This window comes from Callorhinus ursinus, unplaced genomic scaffold (assembly GCF_003265705.2).
Source record: "Callorhinus ursinus isolate GAN/ISIS: 27379988/994484 unplaced genomic scaffold, GSC_fseal_2.0 scaffold54, whole genome shotgun sequence".
In the NCBI taxonomy this organism is placed as follows: Eukaryota; Metazoa; Chordata; class Mammalia; order Carnivora; family Otariidae; genus Callorhinus; species Callorhinus ursinus.
In genome coordinates this window covers 5,791,708-5,810,994 of record NW_027397116.1, presented here as the reverse complement: position 1 = coordinate 5,810,994, position 19,287 = coordinate 5,791,708, and the positions used below count along the sequence as shown (strand labels likewise).

General features: G+C 44.7%; 1 protein-coding gene across 4 annotated transcripts in view; it reads left to right on the top strand.

Annotated features, from left to right (window-relative positions):
- The first annotated feature begins 2,884 nt into the window (after positions 1–2,884).
- The window catches only part of MTARC1 (mitochondrial amidoxime reducing component 1), a 31,330-nt gene continuing 14,927 nt past the window's right edge, over positions 2,885–19,287 (top strand). The window contains exons 1-4 of one of the 4 annotated variants that reach the window (XM_073884117.1): positions 2,885–3,699; positions 7,217–7,390; positions 15,471–15,633; positions 16,599–16,739. In XM_073884117.1, coding sequence (XP_073740218.1) covers positions 3,413–3,699; positions 7,217–7,390; positions 15,471–15,633; positions 16,599–16,739 — 765 coding nt within the window. In that variant the 5' untranslated portion in view covers positions 2,885–3,412. The remainder of the gene's footprint in view (positions 3,700–7,216; positions 7,391–15,470; positions 15,634–16,598; positions 16,740–19,287) is intronic. The other 3 variants (XM_025892225.2, XM_073884118.1, XM_025892224.2) reach the window with 3 other exon arrangements.

Sequence of the window (19,287 nt, the reverse complement as noted above, 5' to 3'; positions counted from 1 at the left end):
CCATTACTTTACACAGTTGTAATTTTTTTCTTGGGATGAGAACTTTTAAGATGAAGTCTCTTAGCAACTTTTAAATTCACAACACAGCATTGTTTTGATTTTTTAAGATTTTATTTATTTATTTGTCAGAGAGAGAGAGAGAGAGAGTGCACAAGCAGGGGGAACGGCAGGCAGAGGGAGAAGCAGGCTCCCCACCAAGCAAAGAGCCCAATGCGGGACTCAATCCCAGAACCCTGGGATCATGACCTGAGCTGAAGGCAGAGGCTTAACTGACTGAGCCCCCCAGGTGCCCCACAAACACAGCATTGTTAACTATAATCAACATGCTGTACATTATATCCCCAGAACCTATTTCTCTTACAACCAGAAATTTGGGTCTTTTGACCACCTTCATTTATTTTGCCCACCGCCTAACCCCCACCCTTGGCAACCACCAGTCTTGTCTCTCTATCTATGAGTTGTTTTTATTTTTGTTTTTGTTTTAGATTCCACATATAAATGAGATCATATGATATTTGTCTTTCTCTATCTGATTTATTTCACTTAGCATAATGCCTTCAAGGTCTATCCACTTTGTCCCGAAGGGCAGGATTTCATTTTTTTTAAATAAGACTGAAATAATATTCCATTATAGGTATATACCACATTTTCTTTATCTGTTCATCTGTCTAGTGGACACTTAGGTTGTTTCCATGTCTTGGCTATTAGAAATAATGCTGCAATGAACATGGGGGTGCATAAATCTTTTCAAGTGAGTGTTTTCTCTTTCTTTGGATAAATACCCAGAAGTGGAATTGCTGGATCCTATGACAGTTCTGTTTTTAAATTTTTGAGGAAACTTCATACTGTTTTCCATTAGTGACTGCACCAATTTATATTCCCACCAACAGTGCACAAGGATTCCCTTTTCTGCACATCCTCCCCAGCACTTGTTATCTCTTCTTGATAATAGCCATTCTAACACATGTAAGGTGGTAGCTCATTGTGGTTTTGATCTGCATTTCCCTGATGGTGAGTGATGGTGAGCACCTTTTCACCTACCTCTTGTCTTCTGTGGAAAAATGTTGGCTTAGTTCTGCTGTTCATTTTTATTTTTATTGTTATTTATTTTTTGAGATTTTATTTATTTGTCAGAGAGAGCACGCACAAGCGGGGGCGGGGGGGGGCAGCAGGCAGAGAGAGAAGCAGGATCCTCTCCAAGCAAGGAGCCTGATGTGGGACTCGATCCCAGGACCCTGGGATCATGACCTGAGCCGAAGGCAGACGCTTAACTGACTGAGCCACCCAGGTGCCCTGAGCTGACTTTTTTGTATGGTATGAGATAGTGGTCCAGTTTCATTCTTTTGCATGTAACAGTTTGGCCCCTGCCATTTATTGAAGAGACCATCCTTTCCCCTTTGTATATTCTTGGCTCCTTTGTCATAAATTAATTGACCATATATGCATGGGTTTATTTCTTCTCTCTCTTCTGTTCCATTGATCCACATGTCTGTTTTTATGCTGATACTATATTGTTTTGGTCACTATAGCTTTTGTCATATAGTTTGAAAACAGGAAATATGATGCCTTCAGCTTTCTTTTTTCTCAAGATTACTTTGGCTATTCAGGGTCTTTTGTGGTTCCATACAAATTTTAGGATTTTTTAAAAAAAATATTTTATTTGTTTATTTGACAGAAAGACAACATGCACAGCGGGGGCGCAGGAGAGGGAGAAGCAGGCTCCCCACTGAGCAGGGAGCCCGACAAATGGCCTGATCCCAGGACCCTGGGATCGTGACCCCAGCTGAAGGCAGACACCTAACCCACTGAGCCACCCAGGCGCCCCTCTTTTTTTTTTTTAAGATTTTGTTTTTAAGTGATCTCCACACCCAACATGGGCTTGAACTCACAACCCCAAGATCGAAAGTCACTCATTCCACCGACTGAGCTGGCCAGTCACCCTAAGATTGTTTTTTTTTTTTTCCTATTTCTTTGAAAAATGCCATTGGAATTTTGATAGAAATTTTATTGACTCTGTAGCTTGCTTTGTGTTTTATGGATATTTTAACAAACTTAATTCTTCCAATCCATGAGCACTGAACAATTTTGCTTTTATTTATGTCTTCTTTAATTCCTTTGATGAATATTTTATGATTTTCAGTGTACTGATCCTTCACCTCCGTGGTTAAACTTATTCCTAGATATTTTATTCTTTTTGATATAAATGGTATTTTCTTAATTTCTCTTTCTGATGGCTTGTTATATATAGAAATGCAACCGAATTTTGTATATTGTTTTTTACTGAATTCAGCTATTCTAATAGTTTTTGGTGGTGTCTTTTAGGTTTTCTATATATAGGATCATGTTATCTGCAACACAGATTTCCATCTTCCTTCCTGATTTGGATGGCTTTTATTTTCTTTCCTAATTGCTCTGCTAGGACTTCCAGTACTCTGTTGAATAAAGTGAGAAGAGTGGACATCCTTGTCTTGTTCCTGATCTTAGATCAGCAATAGTCTCAAAAGAAGTCTTCCGTTTTAACAAGTGTCAGAATAATTTTTTCTTTAACAGTCTGGCACATCAAACAGGACCCTAAGACTCTTAAACCACCCTGATCCTGATGGCTGACCTTGTTGTTTGAAACATGACCTGATTTGAAAGTGCCTGCAGCATTGGTGGACATTCCCTTCTGCCCTGAAAAAACCTCAGGATCTTGGGCCAGTACGAACCTTCCAAACTACGACCCCTGGGAACGCTGCCAGGAGCGCACCGTCCCCTAAGCCCTGTAGAGGGCGCTCCAGGCCGCCCAGGGCTGCTCTGACCTGCGCTGGGAGAGCCCGGGCGTCCGCCAGCTCGCTCCTCGCCAGCCTCGGTTCGCGGGCCCTGGGCGGCATCCGTCCGCGCTGATTCCCACTCCCGCAAGCTCCCTCGTCCCGCGTGGCCGGCGGGGAGGGTGGCGGAGGGCAGCGGGACGCTCCGTGCCGGCCACGTTGTGCCCACCGGCGCCCCATTATCCCCAAGGCAGGGATCTCCCGGCCGCCGGATTTCGAATTTAGAAATCACGCTTTAGTCCTGCAAGTTTGGTATCTGTGACCACTTTAGGTTTAATAAAAACCCATAAATTCGTAAAGAAAGGCGATCTTGAGGGAGGGCGCACGGCCTTGCAGCCGCAGGCCGCGGAAGGCGGAGGAGGCTGTGCGGCGAGGACCAGGCCGCAGCGGAGTCACCACCTCCCACCGCCGGCGCCCCGGGGGGCCACCCCTCAGTTAAAGGCCGCGGTACTGGGAGCGGCCTGCCCTTTGGGCTCCTGGCCAAGGGCCGCACCTCCCCCGCAGCCCCAGCGGCCGCCGCGCTCCCGCCGGGTGACGGCTGGGCGTCCGTGGAGGGCCCCGCCGGAGCTGCCGCCGCCGCCCGCGCCCCCGCCCGCTCGGCCATGGGCGCCGCCGGCTCGTCGGCTCTGGGCAGCCTCGGCCTCCCCGCGCCGCGCCTCCCCGCGCCGTCCCGGCCCGCCTGGCTCGGGGCGGCCGCGCTGGGACTGGCCGCCGTGGCGCTAGGTACAGTGGCCTGGCGCCGCGCGCGCTCCAGGCGGCGCCGGCGGCTCCAGCAGGTGGGCACCGTGGCGCAGCTCTGGATCTACCCGGTCAAGTCGTGCAAGGGGGTGCCGGTGAGCGCGGCGGAGTGCACGGCCTTGGGGCTGCGCTGCGGCCACCTGCGGGACAGGTAGGGCCGGGCCGGGCCGCGGCTGCGCGGGGTGGGCTCCGGCCGCGGGCGGGAGCGGGGTGGTCTGCGGAGCCCGCCATCAGGTCCTTCCTTCCCTTACAGTGGGGCAAGGACAAAGAGAACGAGGGGCCATTACCTCCCGACAGCGGACCCCAGGGGCCCGGGACCCTGGGGCTCTGTGTCCTGACCCAATTCCCGGAGACAGCTGTATTCTCACCTCCCACGGCCCCTTTCACCTCTGCGCTCCTGCCGGGGAGTGGTTTTGGCGTCCAGGTGTCTGCCAGTGTGCAAACGGACTTCTTCAACTCCGGCTAGCGGAGGTGACGAGCGCCCAGGGATTGGTCCCCAGCACATTAGTTTTCTTAATTGTCTCTGGAGAACTTGGGGAGACTTGGGGCCGCGGAGCCCAGCCCTCAAGGAGCGCACCAAGGTGGAGCGCATAATCATAATGACAGCTATTGAAGCTTAAACTTCTTGCCGCTGAGGAAGTTCTATTGCACGTGCTCTTTCCCCTAATTCTCGCAAGCCCTCTTGCATGGATAAAGAAACCGGGGTCCCGCGCCACCCAGCGAGGGGACCAGGACTCTCGTTTTCTTTAGCACGCGGGTGCTTTGTGAAGTCCTGTTATTAAGGCACTATCTGGGTAGTCACGATCTGCGTGAACGCTTGGGGTTCAGGGAAGGCACAAGAGGCCCTGAGCGAGCAGGCGAGCGAGCGGCTTTGTTCTCCTCTGCGTCTGGCGTCAGGCCAGCCCGGAACCTCATTGTAAGGCTGCACTTTAAGCTCTTTCCTCCCAGACCAGCCCTCACAGCTTCTGCAGGGAACCCAGAACTCGGGGGTGGGGGTGGGGGGTAGGGGAGGGGCTGTAGTTCTTCCTCCTTGCAGCTCTCCGGACAGAGGGCAACTCACAGCATTAATGAAGGGTGAGCTATGCATCTTTGCTTCAGGAAGGAAGCCAAGAGTCCTAGATATTTCATGGATTGTACGGAGTTTGCTGACTCTGCAAGACGGTAGAATTTATTGAATTCATTTTGTAGGCCCCAGAGGCAAGGGGCGTTATCATTTTACTGTATGGACTGGGAATATTTCCCGAGCTCATATATTAGTAAATAACAATCAGAGCAGACACTATTTTTGTCCACCCACTACCACGAAGTGTGATTGGGAGAAGCAAACAAAGGCTTACTGGACTCAGTGTGACAAGTACCAGGGAGCACAGAGAAGGAGCACCAGAAACCGCCTGGGGTGGGCAGGAATGATATTATAGCTTGAACTGAATATTAAAAAATAATTATGAACTTTCCAGGCAAGTAAATTGGGAGAGGAACATTCTAAAGAGAGAGAGAGAGAGAGAGAGAGAGAGAGAGACATGGAGTAAGCTGGGTAAAGACCCTGGACTTGGAGGGGAGGTATGCTGGGGAAAAGGTGAGTGTACTCTTAGGGAATTGCTGGAAGGAATTGAAACCAGGCAGATATGTCTACACCAGTGATCGCTGCAGCATTACTCACAGTGGCCAAAAGATGGAATCAACCCAAATATCCACCCACAGATGAATGGTAAACAACATCTATACACAATAGAATATTGTTTGGCCACAAAAAGGAACGGAGTTCTGATACACACTACAGCATAGATAAATCTTGAAAGCATTATGTTAAGTGAGATAAGTCAGGCACAAAAGGACAGATATGTGATCCTAATTATATGAAATAGCTGCATTGGCAAATTCGTGAAGACAGGAAGTGGATTAGAGTTTACCAGGGGCTCAGGGGGAGAGGGGGAACGGGGAGTTATTGCTTAATAGGTTCAAAGTTTCTATTTGGGATGATAAAAAAAGTTTTGGAAATTGATACTGGTGATGGTTGCATAACATTGTGAAGGTACTTAATGCCACTGAATTGTGCACCTAAAATGATTAAAAACACCTTGAAAAAATATCCATTCTTTGTAGATGTTTCCATGTTTTGGTGTTGTGAATATTGCTGCTATGAACATCAGTGTGCAAGTATCTGTGTGAGGCCCTGTTTTCAATCCTTTTGGAGATACCTAAGAGCATGCCAGGCACTTGATGTTGTATATATTTTACCACAATAAAAAAATTAAAAAAGAAAGAGGCTGGCCTGCGTGAGGGCACAAGGAGTTGTGAATGGCTGGGAGGGTAGCTGGGTTATGTAGGGCCTTGCCTGCCTTGTCGAAGAGTTAGGGTTTTATCCTGAAAGCAGGAGCCATGAAGGGATTTTTCATGAGGGGGTGACATGATTAGATTGGTGATTTAGAAAGATCAGACTGCCAGGATGCCCAGCTGGCTCAGGGGGAGGAGCCTGAGACTTTTGATCTTGGGGTCGTGAGTTCGAGCCCCCTGTTGGGCATAGAGATTACTTTAAAGTATTAAAAAGAAAGGCAAGATCAAACTTCCACCATTATCTGGAAGAATTATTACATGAAGAAGAATATTCCTGTGCTGGTACAAAAGATTTGGAGCAGGGAAGCGCTCTGTCTGGGTCAAGAATGAGGACTGATAAACGGGCAGTTCAGGAAAGGGCTCCCACTAACCTCGTTCTTCTAGTGTAGCTGAAACATCTCAACCATGATGACCTGCTGGAGGTGATGCAAGGAAGCTCTTTAACAACCTCACATATTCACTGGCATGTTATGTTTATGGGCTCCAAAAGCACAAGTTCACTTCTATAACTGTAATCACTTGATCCAGTGTGAATTGAAATTACCAACATGTCAATATGTTTTGCTTCCTCAGTAGCTGAGAAATAACCTATACAAATGACTCCCCACCTCCCACCCCTGAAACCATTTTCAACTGCTCTTATTTCTCCATTTATCTTTTTTTTTTTTTTCCTGAGAAGTGCCTCTAGATTAGGAGTGTTGTGCCAGAAAAATTTTTGGCCATAGTAATGATAGACCTTTGAGCAAATTGCAGAATTCACCGCCCTGAATACGAAACAGTAATTTTTAAAAAGGTAGGGGTGGATTTGGCAAGGTCTAAGTGGCATCCTATGCTGTCCCACTGAGCTCCATGCTCTGAGAACAACAGAGCAACAATCTTGCTATTTCACTGCAGGAGCCCAGGGCCTACTGTGTGCCAGGCATGGTGCTTCCTTGTGCTCTTAACGTCTTTCCAGGAAATAGTTTCTTGTCATCTTTTTGGGGCATGTTTAATGAAAGTGGTCAGGATTTCTGGCAGCTGAGATGAAAATATAATAACATCTTTGATTTCTGTGCCATCCAGGAGCTCAAAATGTTCTGAAGATATTATATATATATTGGATGCTTGACTGGTTCCTAAACCCTTTGAAATTAACGGACAGCCTCAGTCTTGCTGTGCTGCTGAGTTGATGTTTAAGGATAGACGGGCAGACACATACACACAGACACACAAACTCACACACACCAAGCTGACAGGGAGGAAATCAAAGAGTACATTTATATGCCTGAAGCTCCCACAGAGACTGACCGCCCGTCATGGTGGGCAACGTGTATCTTGTGTTTTGAACATGGCAGGTTTTGGCTGGTGATCAATGAGAAGGGGAACATGGTTACAGCTCGACAGGAGCCTCGTCTGGTCCTGATTTCCCTGACTTGTGAGGGTGATGCCCTGACTCTCAGTGCAGCCTACACGAAGGACCTGCAGTTGCCCCTCAAGACACCGGCCACGAATGCAGTTTACAAGTGCAGGTAAGGCAGGGGTAGAGAAAATAACACCACCAGAGGATGAAGGACAGAGGTGACGTGGGAGTGATGGTGGACAATGTCCAGGAAGGGGTGAAATGCGATCTAGGTATTACCATCGGACTTGCCCTATTACGCCTGGAGAGACTGGGAACCTTCCATATCTGAGTTAGGAAGGGAGTCACAAATATTTTTGTGAACTGTGATATTTAGCACTAATGAAAGGACGTTCTAAGATAGAAAAGACAGCTGCAACCAGGAGAGTGATCCGACTTGCATGTGCCCAGGGGTCTGTCTGCGTGATAGCGAGGGTGGAGATTTCAGCCGGGAAGGGACTTTGTACAGAGGCTCTTTCCCCAACATTAGAAGGGCTGTAAGGAAACAGTTAGTCTAAGAAAACTAGCTTTGCTTCTGAGACCTGATGTCTCGAGGTGATTTTTTATCCCATCATGGGGAAATTAGAATTTGGTCTAATTATACTTTGTCATCGTTTCTGCATCTTGAGTTAAAATGCATTGTGAAGGCTGAATGGAGTCCGTAGCCTATCATAGAAAATAACATCACATCAAAAAATGTAGATCCCAGTTAGCTGAAAAATATCTAAAGATCCCCAGAAGTTTATAAGATGCAATACCCATCTAATTTCTGTAATATTTTAGAGTTTCAGACATAATATGTCCTTATTTTAATTTGATGTTTTTTTTAAATTATAAATGTAATACATATTCGTAGTTGAAAGACTGGAAAATACTAAAAAAAAAGTAAAGAAAAACCTGTGAGGTAACTAACTATAAGTAATATTCTGATGTTTTCTGTCTTTGTAGTTAATACTTTAAAAGAAATAATATAAAAATCAGAGTCTTGAATACTGCCATATACTTGATATGTTGAGTACCTTTTCATATATTTTTTAAAGATTTTATTTATTTATTTAATGGAGAGACAGCAAGAGAGGGAACACAAGCAGGGGGAGTTGGGGAGGGAGAAGCAGGCTTCCCGCTGAGCAGGGAGCCTGATGCGGGGCTTGATCCCAGGACCCCGGGATCATGAGCTGAGCTGAAGGCAGATGCTTAGTGACTGAGCCACCCAGACACCCCACCTTTTCATATTGTTCACAATCTTCAAAAATAATCTTCACGTTGGCCTACTATTTCATTCTGAGGGTGTGTCTTATAATGCATTTTAACATGTTCCCACAATTAAATATTTGGATTGTTTTCTATTATTTCCAGGTGTGAAGAAGAATGTGAAAAAATCTTGGTATAAATCTTTGTTCAAAATGCTTAGTATTTCCTTAGGGAAAAATTTTTAGCAGTGGTTTTGCTAGAAACAAGAAACTATAGACTTTTGATATACGTTGCTGAATAGTTTTGCAGAATGCTTATACCAACTGTATAGCTACCAGTATTTTATGGGGATCTCTGTCTAATTGCATTCTGACCACTGTGTGCAAAAATATTTGGCCATTTTTATAGGAAAAAGATGGCAGTTTCTTGTTACTTTAATTTGCATTTAATTTACTGTCCAAGGCAAACTTTTTATTTTTACTTTTTTTTTTAAAGTAGGCTCTATACCCAACATGGGGCTTGAACTCACAACCCCAAGATCAAAGAGTTGCATCCTCCATGGACTGAGCCAGCCAGGTGTCCCTGAGGCAAATTTTTTAATATGTCTGTTGCAATTTGTATTATATATTTGTTCACATCCTGGCTCCTGTTTCTTTGCCATGACTGGGTATCTGCCCATACTTTCTTGTGGTTATTTTTTTCCATTTAATTATTAATTCATTTGGAATTATGTGGAAACTTTTTTCATGGCCCTGTACAGGCTCTCTGGTCCACACTCAAAGACTAAACAAGAGCATGTTTGGAAATTGCAAAATGAGAAGGTTTAAACATGTTACAATAGTTTACAGACTCTTAGGGTGAAGATGTCAAGGACCTTTTGGACCTGGGTTTCTTTGGCAGCACAGGCCATTCTCTTGTGAAGGACTTGTAACTTCAGCCCACAGTCTCCTAAAGATTTCTGATGAGTCTTGGGATGCAGGGGTCACTTTCAAAAGGTCATGATCATAGCCAGTACACCTGTTTTTACTGTTGAGGTTGTTGCTTGATTTTCTTACAAGTCATGCCAGCCACTAACAGGATACAGAGAATTAGGGCCTTATATGGATTATTCAGGCAAATAGCCTCAAACCATGCCTACATTATCTTTGTTGAAAGTTTTAGGAACATTTGGACTTTTTTTTTTTTTTTTTGGCTTGGATTTTTTGGGACAGTGTGTCGGTGGAATGTTGGACCCAGTGACACAGCTGAGGCTGCTCAGAACATAGGAGAAATGTAGGAAGAGAAAGAAAAAAGGCAGAGAACAAATTGTGCTAATATAAGGGCCTCATATTGTAGGTATTTATGAATCTTCTCTACTGAAGGCGGTTAGTAAAGACTGGAGGAGGTAATTCCCACTCAAATATGAAAACGGCAATACAAAACCCCAAGGAAAATGAAAAGTCAATGAAACATGACATCACCAAGAGAGCATAGGAACCTAGTAACCTATTTCAAGGACATGGAGGTGTATGATTTACCCAATAAAGCACTCAGATAGCTGTTTTTTTCTTTTAAGATTTTAATTATTTGACAGAGAGAGACACAGCTAGAGAGGGAACACAAACAGGGGGAGAGGGAGAGGGAGAAGCGGGCTTCCCGCTGAGCAGGGGAGCCCGATGAGGGGCTCGATCCCAGGACCCGGGAATCATGACCTGAGCTGAAGGCAGACGCTTAACGACTGAGCCACCCAGGCGCTCTCAGATAGCTGTTTTAAGGAAACTCCATGAGATGCAAGAAGACATGGAGAGACAGTTCAGTGAAAACAGGAAAATAATAAATGGGTAAAGTGAGAAGCAAAACAAAGAGATAGAAATGATTTAAAAAAAAAAAGAGCCAAAGAGAAATTCTGGAGCTGAAGAATAAAATGAATGAAATGAAAAATGCACTAGAGTGTTATAACAGCAACATGGGTCAAGCAAACAGAGGAATCTTTGGGACCGAAGACCAGATCTTCCAATTATCCAGTCAGAGGAGAACAAATTAAAGAGAATGAAAAAGAGTGAAAAAAGCCAATGTGCTCTATGGATTACCATTAAAAGAAACGATTGGTGAATTCTTGTAGTTCCCGAAGAAGAAAAAAGTAGGAGTGGCAGAAAATTTAGTTAAAGAAGTAATGGCGGAGAACTTTCTAAATCTGGGGAGACCTTTGCATCGCCAAGTTCATGAATCAAAGGAAAAGAATCTTAAAAGCAGCAAGAGACAAGAAGCTTGTAACTTACAAGGGCACCCCCCTAAGGCTATCAGCCAACTTCTCAGCAGAAACCTTACAGGCTAGGAGAGAGTGGGGTGATCAAGAATATTGCCAATCAAGAATACTCTCTCCGGCAAAGTTAGCCTCTAGAAGTGAAGGACAGATAAGGACTTTCCAAGACAAACACACGCTGAGGGAGTTCATCACCACTGCATCTGCCTCACGAGAAATGCTAAAAGAAGTTCTTCAAGCTGAAAGGAAAAGATGCTAATATGAGAACATATGAAAATATACAACACACTGATGAAGGTAAACACAGAATTGGGGCACCTGGCTGGCTCAGTTGGTAGAGTATGTGACTCTTGATCTTGGGGTCATGAATTTGAGCCCCATGTTGGGTGTAGAGATTACTAAAAGAATTAAATAAAAAATAAACACAAAATCAAATTCAGAATACGCAAATACTGTAATATGTGGTGCGTTAATCACTTAAGTCTTGCATAATGGTTAAATGACAAGTATTATGACTATAGCTACAATAATTTGTTAATAAATATGTGATATAAAAACAGGTGAATTGTGACATCAGAAACATGAAGTGGGAAGTAGAAGAGTAGAGTTTTTGTATGAGATCAAAATTAAATTATCAGCATAAAATAGACTGCTGTATCTATAAGATGTTTTAATTAAACCTTATGATAATCACAGAGCAAAAAATCCTCTGTGGAATCATAAAAGATAAAGGGAAGGGAATCAAAGCATTTCACTATGGAAAACCATCAATTTACAAGGGAAGATAGAAAAAGAGGAAGAAGAGAACAAGGGAATTACAAATCAGCTAGAAAATAATAAGATGGCATTAATTGGTCCTTAGTTATCAATCATTTTTTTTTTAGAGACAGTGCACAGGTGCACTCAACGGCTGGTGGGGGGAGGGGCAGAAGGAGAGGGCAAGAGAGAATCTTTTTTTTTTATTTTTTTTTATTTTTTTTTAATTTTTTATTGTTATGTTAATCACCATATATTACATCATTAGTTTTTGATGCAGTGTTCCATGATTCATTGTTTGTTCATAACACGAGGGCAAGAGAGAATCTTAAGCAGTCTCCACACCAAGCATGGAGCCCGACGTGGGGGTTTAATCTCATGGCTCTGAGATCACGACCTGAGCCGAAATCAAGAGTTGGATGCTTAACTGACTGTGCCACCCAGGAGCCCCTTGTTATTAATAATTTATGGAAATGGATTAAATTCTCCAGTCAAAGGCACAGAGGCTGGATGGATAAACAAGACCCATTTATCTGCCGCCTCATAGAGACTCACTTCAACTTTAGGGACACACATAGGCTCTGAGTGAAGGGTTAAGAAAAGATATTTACACACATGGAAACCAAAAACCAAAAGAGAGCAAGGGTTTCTGTATTTAATCAAACAAAATAGACTTTCAGCCAAAGATTGTAATAAGAGACAAAAAAGGACATTATATTATGTAAAGGGATAAATTCTTTTTTTTTAAGATTTTTTTATTTGAGAGAGAGAGAGAGAGAGCACAAGCTGCAGGGGGGTGAGATAGGGAAGGTGGGAGAGGGAGAAGCAGGCCCCCCGCTGAGCAGGGAGCCCGATGCGGGGCTCGATCCCAGGACCCTGGGGTCATGACCTGAGCCGAAGGCAGACGTTCAACCGACTGAGCCACCAGGTGCCCCCAAAAGAGATAAATTCATCAAGAATATGTACCAATCGTAAATATATATGCCCCCCCCACCTTGGAGTTCCTAAATATACTAAGCAAATACTAACAGAAGTGGACAAGACAGCAATAGTCCGGACTTTGGTATCCCACTTTCAACGATGGAGAGATCATGTGGAGAGAAAACTCACTAATGAAATGTTGGCCTTGAGCCATACTTCACACCGAGTGGGCCTAACAGACATTTACAGAGCATTCTCTCCAACAGCAACAGAATACATGCTCTGCTCAAGCACACAAGAAGGCTTCTCCAGCGTAGATCCTGTGACAAGTCATGAAACAAAGTCAGCAAACTAAGAAGACTGAAATCATATCACATATTTTTTTACATCCACAATGGTATGAAATTAGAAACCAAAAGAGGAGGAAAGCTGAAAAGTTTACAAACATACAGAAGTTGAACAATACGCTTCTGAACAACCAGTGAGTCAAAGAAGAAATCGAAAGGAAAATGTAAGAAAACATCTTGAAACAAACGAAAATGGAAACACAACTTACCAAAACCTATGGGATGCAGCAAAAGCAGTTTTCAGGGAGAAGTTTATAGTGATACATGCCGGCATTAGAAAAAAAGAAAGATCTCAGATAAACAGCTGAATTTTATACCTCAAGGAGTTAGAGAAAGAACACACTAAGCCCGAAGTTAACGTAAGGAAGGAAATAACAAAGATCAGAGCAGATCTTTGATAAGATAAATGGAACAGAGGCCAGAACAATAATAGAAACGATGAACAAAATGGAGAACTGGTTTATTTTTATTTAAACATTTTTTTTAACTTTAAAAAAAGTATTTATTCGACAGAGAGAGACACAGCGAGAGAGGGACCACAAGGCGGGGGGGAGAGGGAGAAACAGGCCTCCTGCTGAGCAGGGAGCCCGATGTGGGGCTCGATCCCAGGACCCTGGGATCATGACCTGAGCCAAAGGGAGCCGCTTAATGACTGAGCCACCTAGGTGCCCCTATTTTTTAAAAAATTGAGGACAGTTGGCACACATAAGAGCTGGTTTTCTGAAAAGATAAAATTGACAAACTTTTAGCTAGATTAAGAGAAATGAGAGCAGACTCAGATAAAATCAGAAATGAAAGAGGAAGCATTAGAACTGATACCACAGAAATGCAAAGGATCATAAGAGACTGCTATGAAGAAAGCTCACTTGAAATAACTGGGAAAAAAAACCCCCAAAACTAGAATAATTACTACCATCTACTGAGCACATCCGAAACCTCAGAATTGTTTGGGGGACTTTGTATAGATGATCCCTGATCCTCATAAGAAGGTTGTGATTTTATCCCCATTATATAGATGAAGAAACTAAGGCACCAAGTAAGAGATAAAACCAAGGTCATGGAGCTAGTCATTTGTGGGAACAGGATGCACCCCCGAGTAGGTCTACCTGACTCTCTCCTCTTTCCCAAACTTAAGGCATTGGTACAACTCAGCCATGCTTTGTGCTGGGTCTCGGGCATCCAATTGAGCCTTGAGCAACAGAGGTTTGAACTCTGTGGATTTGAACATGCAGATTTTTTTCAGTAAATACCGTGCAGTCTTACACATTTCTTTCCTTTTCTTTATGATTCTCTTAATAACATTTTCTTTTCTTTAGCTTTATTGTAAGAATACAATAGATAATACACATAGCATACAAAATATGTGTTCATCACCAGTTTATATGTTACCCATAAGGCTTCTGGTCAACAGTAGGCTATTAGTAGTTAAATTTTGGGGAGGTCAACAGTTATATGTGGATTTTCCACTGCATGGAGGGTTGACACTCCTAACCTCCACGTGGTTCAAGAGTCAACTGTACTTATTTAATGTTTTCCTTCAAATTGATTTAGCTTTTAAAAAAGACCTTAAAGGCATTTATTTATTTTTCTTATTCTTAGTATTTTCTTATTGTACAGGGTGTGTAGTGAGTTCATTTACGTACATCTTCAGTAATAAAATATCAATGTATTATAATTCCATAAGAAATGTGTATCTCAGGACATCTGGGTGGCTCAGTCAGTTAAGCGTCTGCCTTCGGCTCAGGTCATGATCCCAGGGTGCTGGGATAGAGCCCCACATCGGGCTCCCTGCTCAGCGGGGAGTCTGCTTCTCCCTCTGCCCTTCCCCTGCTTGTGCGTGCACTCTCTCTCTCTCTCAAATGGATAGATAAAATCTTTAAAAAATATATGCTATAAGTGGAATGTTACCTAATTCTAGCTAGAAATATTGCCTGCAGAAGTCTCTGGACCTGAGGTCCGTTCTTTCTTTTTAAAAAAGAGATGATTATCACGTGTTGCTAGAAGTTAAAGCCTTACTATCGTGAAACTGAACAGAATCATGTTCTCTCTCTGCCGCTCACCATTCTTTCCTGTTGTACCCAAGTGTGAGTCTTATCTTGAATACCCATAATAGTGATGGTCCTACACCTGGGAAACACCAGCCTATAACTGTTTCTTTCCTCTCTGAGCTGTGAGACACATACAGCTGCCATGCAGTTCTGCATCCTGTATGTCTGGGGCAGGGGAGACTTCAAATCCAACGCTTACTGCTAGCAACCAAATCAAATCAGATTATTGTTGTCTATAATGTTTTAGATTTTATAGAACATTTTCACATACATTGCCGCATCTAGTTTCATTATCATCATACTGGTAATGTTTAGCTGGCCTATTAGTAAAGATTTGTGGTTGCTATCTAGCTGGGTGAACCAGATTTTGCAGTAATTGTTAGTTTACTTTATATTGATGTATTCATTTTCTTCTGGAGAACTCTGTATCTTTTCAAACCTATAATCTTATTTTGTTCTCCCATGCATCCAGATAGGGAGGCACAGGTATGCATCACTCCGTCATAAAACTGGGGAAAGCAAGGTTTGAAACTGACTTCATTGAGCCTCACACAGGGGTTGGGAGGCAGGGCCAGGCTAAAATGATGTTTCCTGATAATTCAGGAATTGCAGTGACATCCCAGCTTTTCAGATATGTGTGGGACATGCTAGGGTGTCCAGAGTTTCAAAGCCACGGCCATTCTTTGCCCCTGCCACCCCCTGCAGAGTGCATGGCCTGGAGATCGAGGGCAGGGACTGTGGGGAGGCGGCGGCCCAGTGGATAACTAGCTTCCTGAAGACGCAGCCCTATCGCCTGGTGTACTTTGAGCCTCACCTGCAACCGAGAAATTCTCACCAAATATTGGACGCGTTCCGGCCCACCGACCAGGTCAGAGGAGCACCCCTGGGCTTTGGCCTTTGGTGTGTCCTGTGGAAGACTGGCTTCCTCAGGGGTGCAGAGCCCATCAGGCGGGGCAGCCTGTCTGCTGAGCTCCGCCCTGTCATTTTTGCCGGGAAGCTTGGCCTGAGCAGTGGCTGGGGATTATAAAAAATAGGCAAAAAAATAAAAGCCCTTCCTTTGGAAACTTCATCTGTGTTTCTTGATTTGGGGGACTGTTGCATTTTTCCCATGGGCATCTACCTTCCTACTTATGTAAGCCTTCCAGTGCCGACAGGGTTTCAAAACTGTTCTACGTCCAGATCTTTTCCATTCTATTCTGTAGTTGTATGTGGAGTCCAACCTTTTTTACAGTGTGATTGCAATTGGCAGATCACAATTGGCAAACGAGTGTGGGAGTATGGAGATCCACAGACTTAAAGTGACCAGGTTGGCCCTTTCAGGAATAAGGCTGTAAGGATTCATCATAAAGGGAGGGTTGGTAGCACAATTATTATGGCTGTTAAAAAAAACTATATAAATGGTCAGTAAACGAATTTGATGTTGATTTGCATGTTGCATTAACTAATAGGTATCCAGGGAAGCAGTGAGTATTTTTATCACCTGTATTGAGGTCATCAAGCCCATCAACACTGGGGAAGTTGAGGCTTGGAAAGGTGGAGTGACTTCCTTAAGGGCACTTGACCAGTGGCAGCTCTTGATCCCAAGGCCAAGTTCTCTTCATTCCATCATGTAATTCCTGTTATCTGCAAGGCTATTTAAGACTTCTGAACCACTATGACTTTTCTATATAAAGAACTAAAAGAAATATTTAGAAACAGTGTGTGTGTGTGTTTGTGCGTGTGTTTGTGCGTGCGTGTGCACACGGGGGTGGGGCCGGGGAAGAGAGGGTTCCAGGAACTAGACACATGTGACCTCTGTGTACCACATTCTAACCATTTCTATTTCCTTACCAGATTGTGTACTCAGATACCAGCCCATACTTGATCCTTTCTGAGGCATCGTTGGCAGATCTCAATTCCAGGCTGGAGAAGAAAGTTAAAATGACTAACTTCAGGCCCAATATTGTAATTTCAGGGTGTGGTGTCTATGCAGAGGTAACTTGATGCCTTCCTTGTCCTTTTTCTTGGATTTAACTTTTTTTTTTTTTTTAAGGTATAAGAGCCTCTGATGTTGCATTAGATTATTCTGAAGAATTCACTAGTTATTGGTTGTATGCTAGACAATTCAGAGTTTTGATTTCTTAACCATCTAATCAATGCGGACTTCTGCAAGGAGGGCGCAAATATAAATGACATGCTGGTGATGGGGCGGTTCTGGGTCTGAGACTTCTAAGGACAGTTCTCAGTAGGTAGAGTAGTTTTTGAGCCAAATTTATATAGCATAAAATACATGATGTGTGTGGGCCATGGATCAAACGCAGGGTGTGCTCATGTCTTGTTGAAGTTGGCTTTCCTATTCAACTGATGGCCCCAGGAGAAGACAGGCTGTTGAAGTATGGCTGTTGGGGTGTGGGAGTGGAGTCCCCAAGCTAGATGGAACTACCCTAAAATTCTTCCAGTGTCACCTTTGATCTGCACTCAGATGTCTGCGCTGTGGCTTAGCATGAGGGCCACATGATTCTGGTGGCAGATTTACCTTTGTCATTGTCTTTGGATGTTTTGTTTGGTTCTGTCCCTTGTCAACCATGAAGGCAGAGATTGGTGGCCTGGGGGCTTGGTGAAGCAGTCTAGGGGCCTGGGTAGCTCAGTCGTTAAGCGTCTGCCTTCGGCTCAGGTCATGATCCCAGGGTCCTGGGATCGAGCCCCACATCGTGCTCCCTGCTCCGCGGGAAGCCTGCTTCTCCCTCTCCCACTCCCCCTGCTTGTGTTCCCTCTCTCGCTGTGTCTCTCTCTGTCAAATAAATAAATAAAATCTAAAAAAAAAAAAAAAGCAGTCCAGAGGTTTGAAGCCCACACTCAAACCCAAGGCTCCGAGGTTGGCTGTCGGCTTCCTTGCTGGCCCCTGTAGGACTCTGTGTGCTCCCTCTGAGGCTCCTTTACCTGCCTGGAGAATGGGGTGGTCCTTTCTGCCTAGGATTACCTTATAGGCTTGTTAAAGGATCAGTTTGGCTGAGGTAACTTATGAAAAGTATAAATGCAGTGTCAGTCAGTGAAGGGCAATAGAAGTAACTCCAAATCCACCTCTGACATTTTATGTGAACCGCTCCGAGCGTATCCTGTCTTTCAAAGATGGCAGGTCAGCTCCTAGTGTGAGGTGGGAAATGTGCTCTCTCCCCGACAGCCTGGACTGGGCTCTCTCCGTGTTCCACAGTGACAAGGGAGCTCGTCTGCCCTTGCTCACATCCTGCGCAGTTCAGTCGGACTCAGACAAGAGGGAAAAATCAGTGTGGGTTGCCTTTGACCATCTCATTGATATTCATCTCGCACCAGTTGTGGCCAGGAAAGCAGTTTCTCTGGAGGGTTTTCCTTCTCAGGGAAAGAGAAAGGAGGGGGAGGGTTTCCATTTAATGCTCACATTGTGCTTTGCAGCCCAGGGAGATGAAAGTCATCATTCCCCTTTTATAAGGGGGAGAGGAGAGGCCTGGGGTGGGGATGACCTGGCTCGTCCCAGGCTGCCCCATGGCAAGAAGTGGAGGACCTGGGTCTTGAACCCAGACTGTACCAGGGGCCAAAGGAACTCTGAGCATCGTAGGGGGCGTGCATGAGGTTGGGGCACCGGATTTGAATCCACCTGCTTCACTAAGTGGCTGTGTGACCCTGGACAGGTCCTTGCACCCCTCGAGGCCCTTGCTTCCTGCACCTGTAGATGATTTCAGCCGGCCCCTCCCTTGAGGGCAGCTGTCAGAATCAAGGTGGATAATCTGCGGAAAAGCTCCCTGAGGTGGAAAGTGTCAGACAGAGGTGGGGGAGGGTTTCTGTCCTACAATCAGAGTGAAGGTGCCTGGCTCAGGCATTCCCCCAGCTATGACCGACTTAAGCTTCCTTCCGCCCCGCAGTCCTTGAGCCCTGGGTCTTGTTGATGACGTTTGCTACCCCAGAGTTGGGAGGTGGTCAGATGTAGATGAAATTGAGTGCAGAGGAGACAGCCCAGAGTAGGACCTCAGATTTTGATTTGTTTGAACGGAATCTTGTTCCGGAAGTCTTCATTTCCATCTAACTCTGAGCGCTCCCTAACTGGGAGTATTTTACATTTTAAGTCGGATGTTAATACAGCATTTTGGCTGAGCTCACTTTGTCATAGCGTGTCACTCATCCCACTGTGAGTTGGTGCCCCTGTGTCCCCTGCACTGTGGGTGACACGTGGAAAAACAGGATTGAAGAAGAATGGCTGCTTCTCCCAAGGAGATCACAGCCCCAGGTGATCAGCCTGTGAACAGGCCAGCGCGACAGGCCAGGAAGGGGGTGAGCGCAGGCGGTTAGGTGACCCCAGGGGTGTTATCAACCCAGACTGGACGGGAGCTGGCGGCCCCTAAGGGTCTGCTCAGGCTCAGAGTATCCCAGGGCTCAGGCCTTAGACCCGTTTACATCTCTGGCTTTCCTTATGGTGGAATTTTTTACCTTATATATCTGTGACTCAACCCCTAACCTAAAAGGGGCTCTGGAAATACTTCTTTAATGAATAATAAATTAATTTCCTACCCAG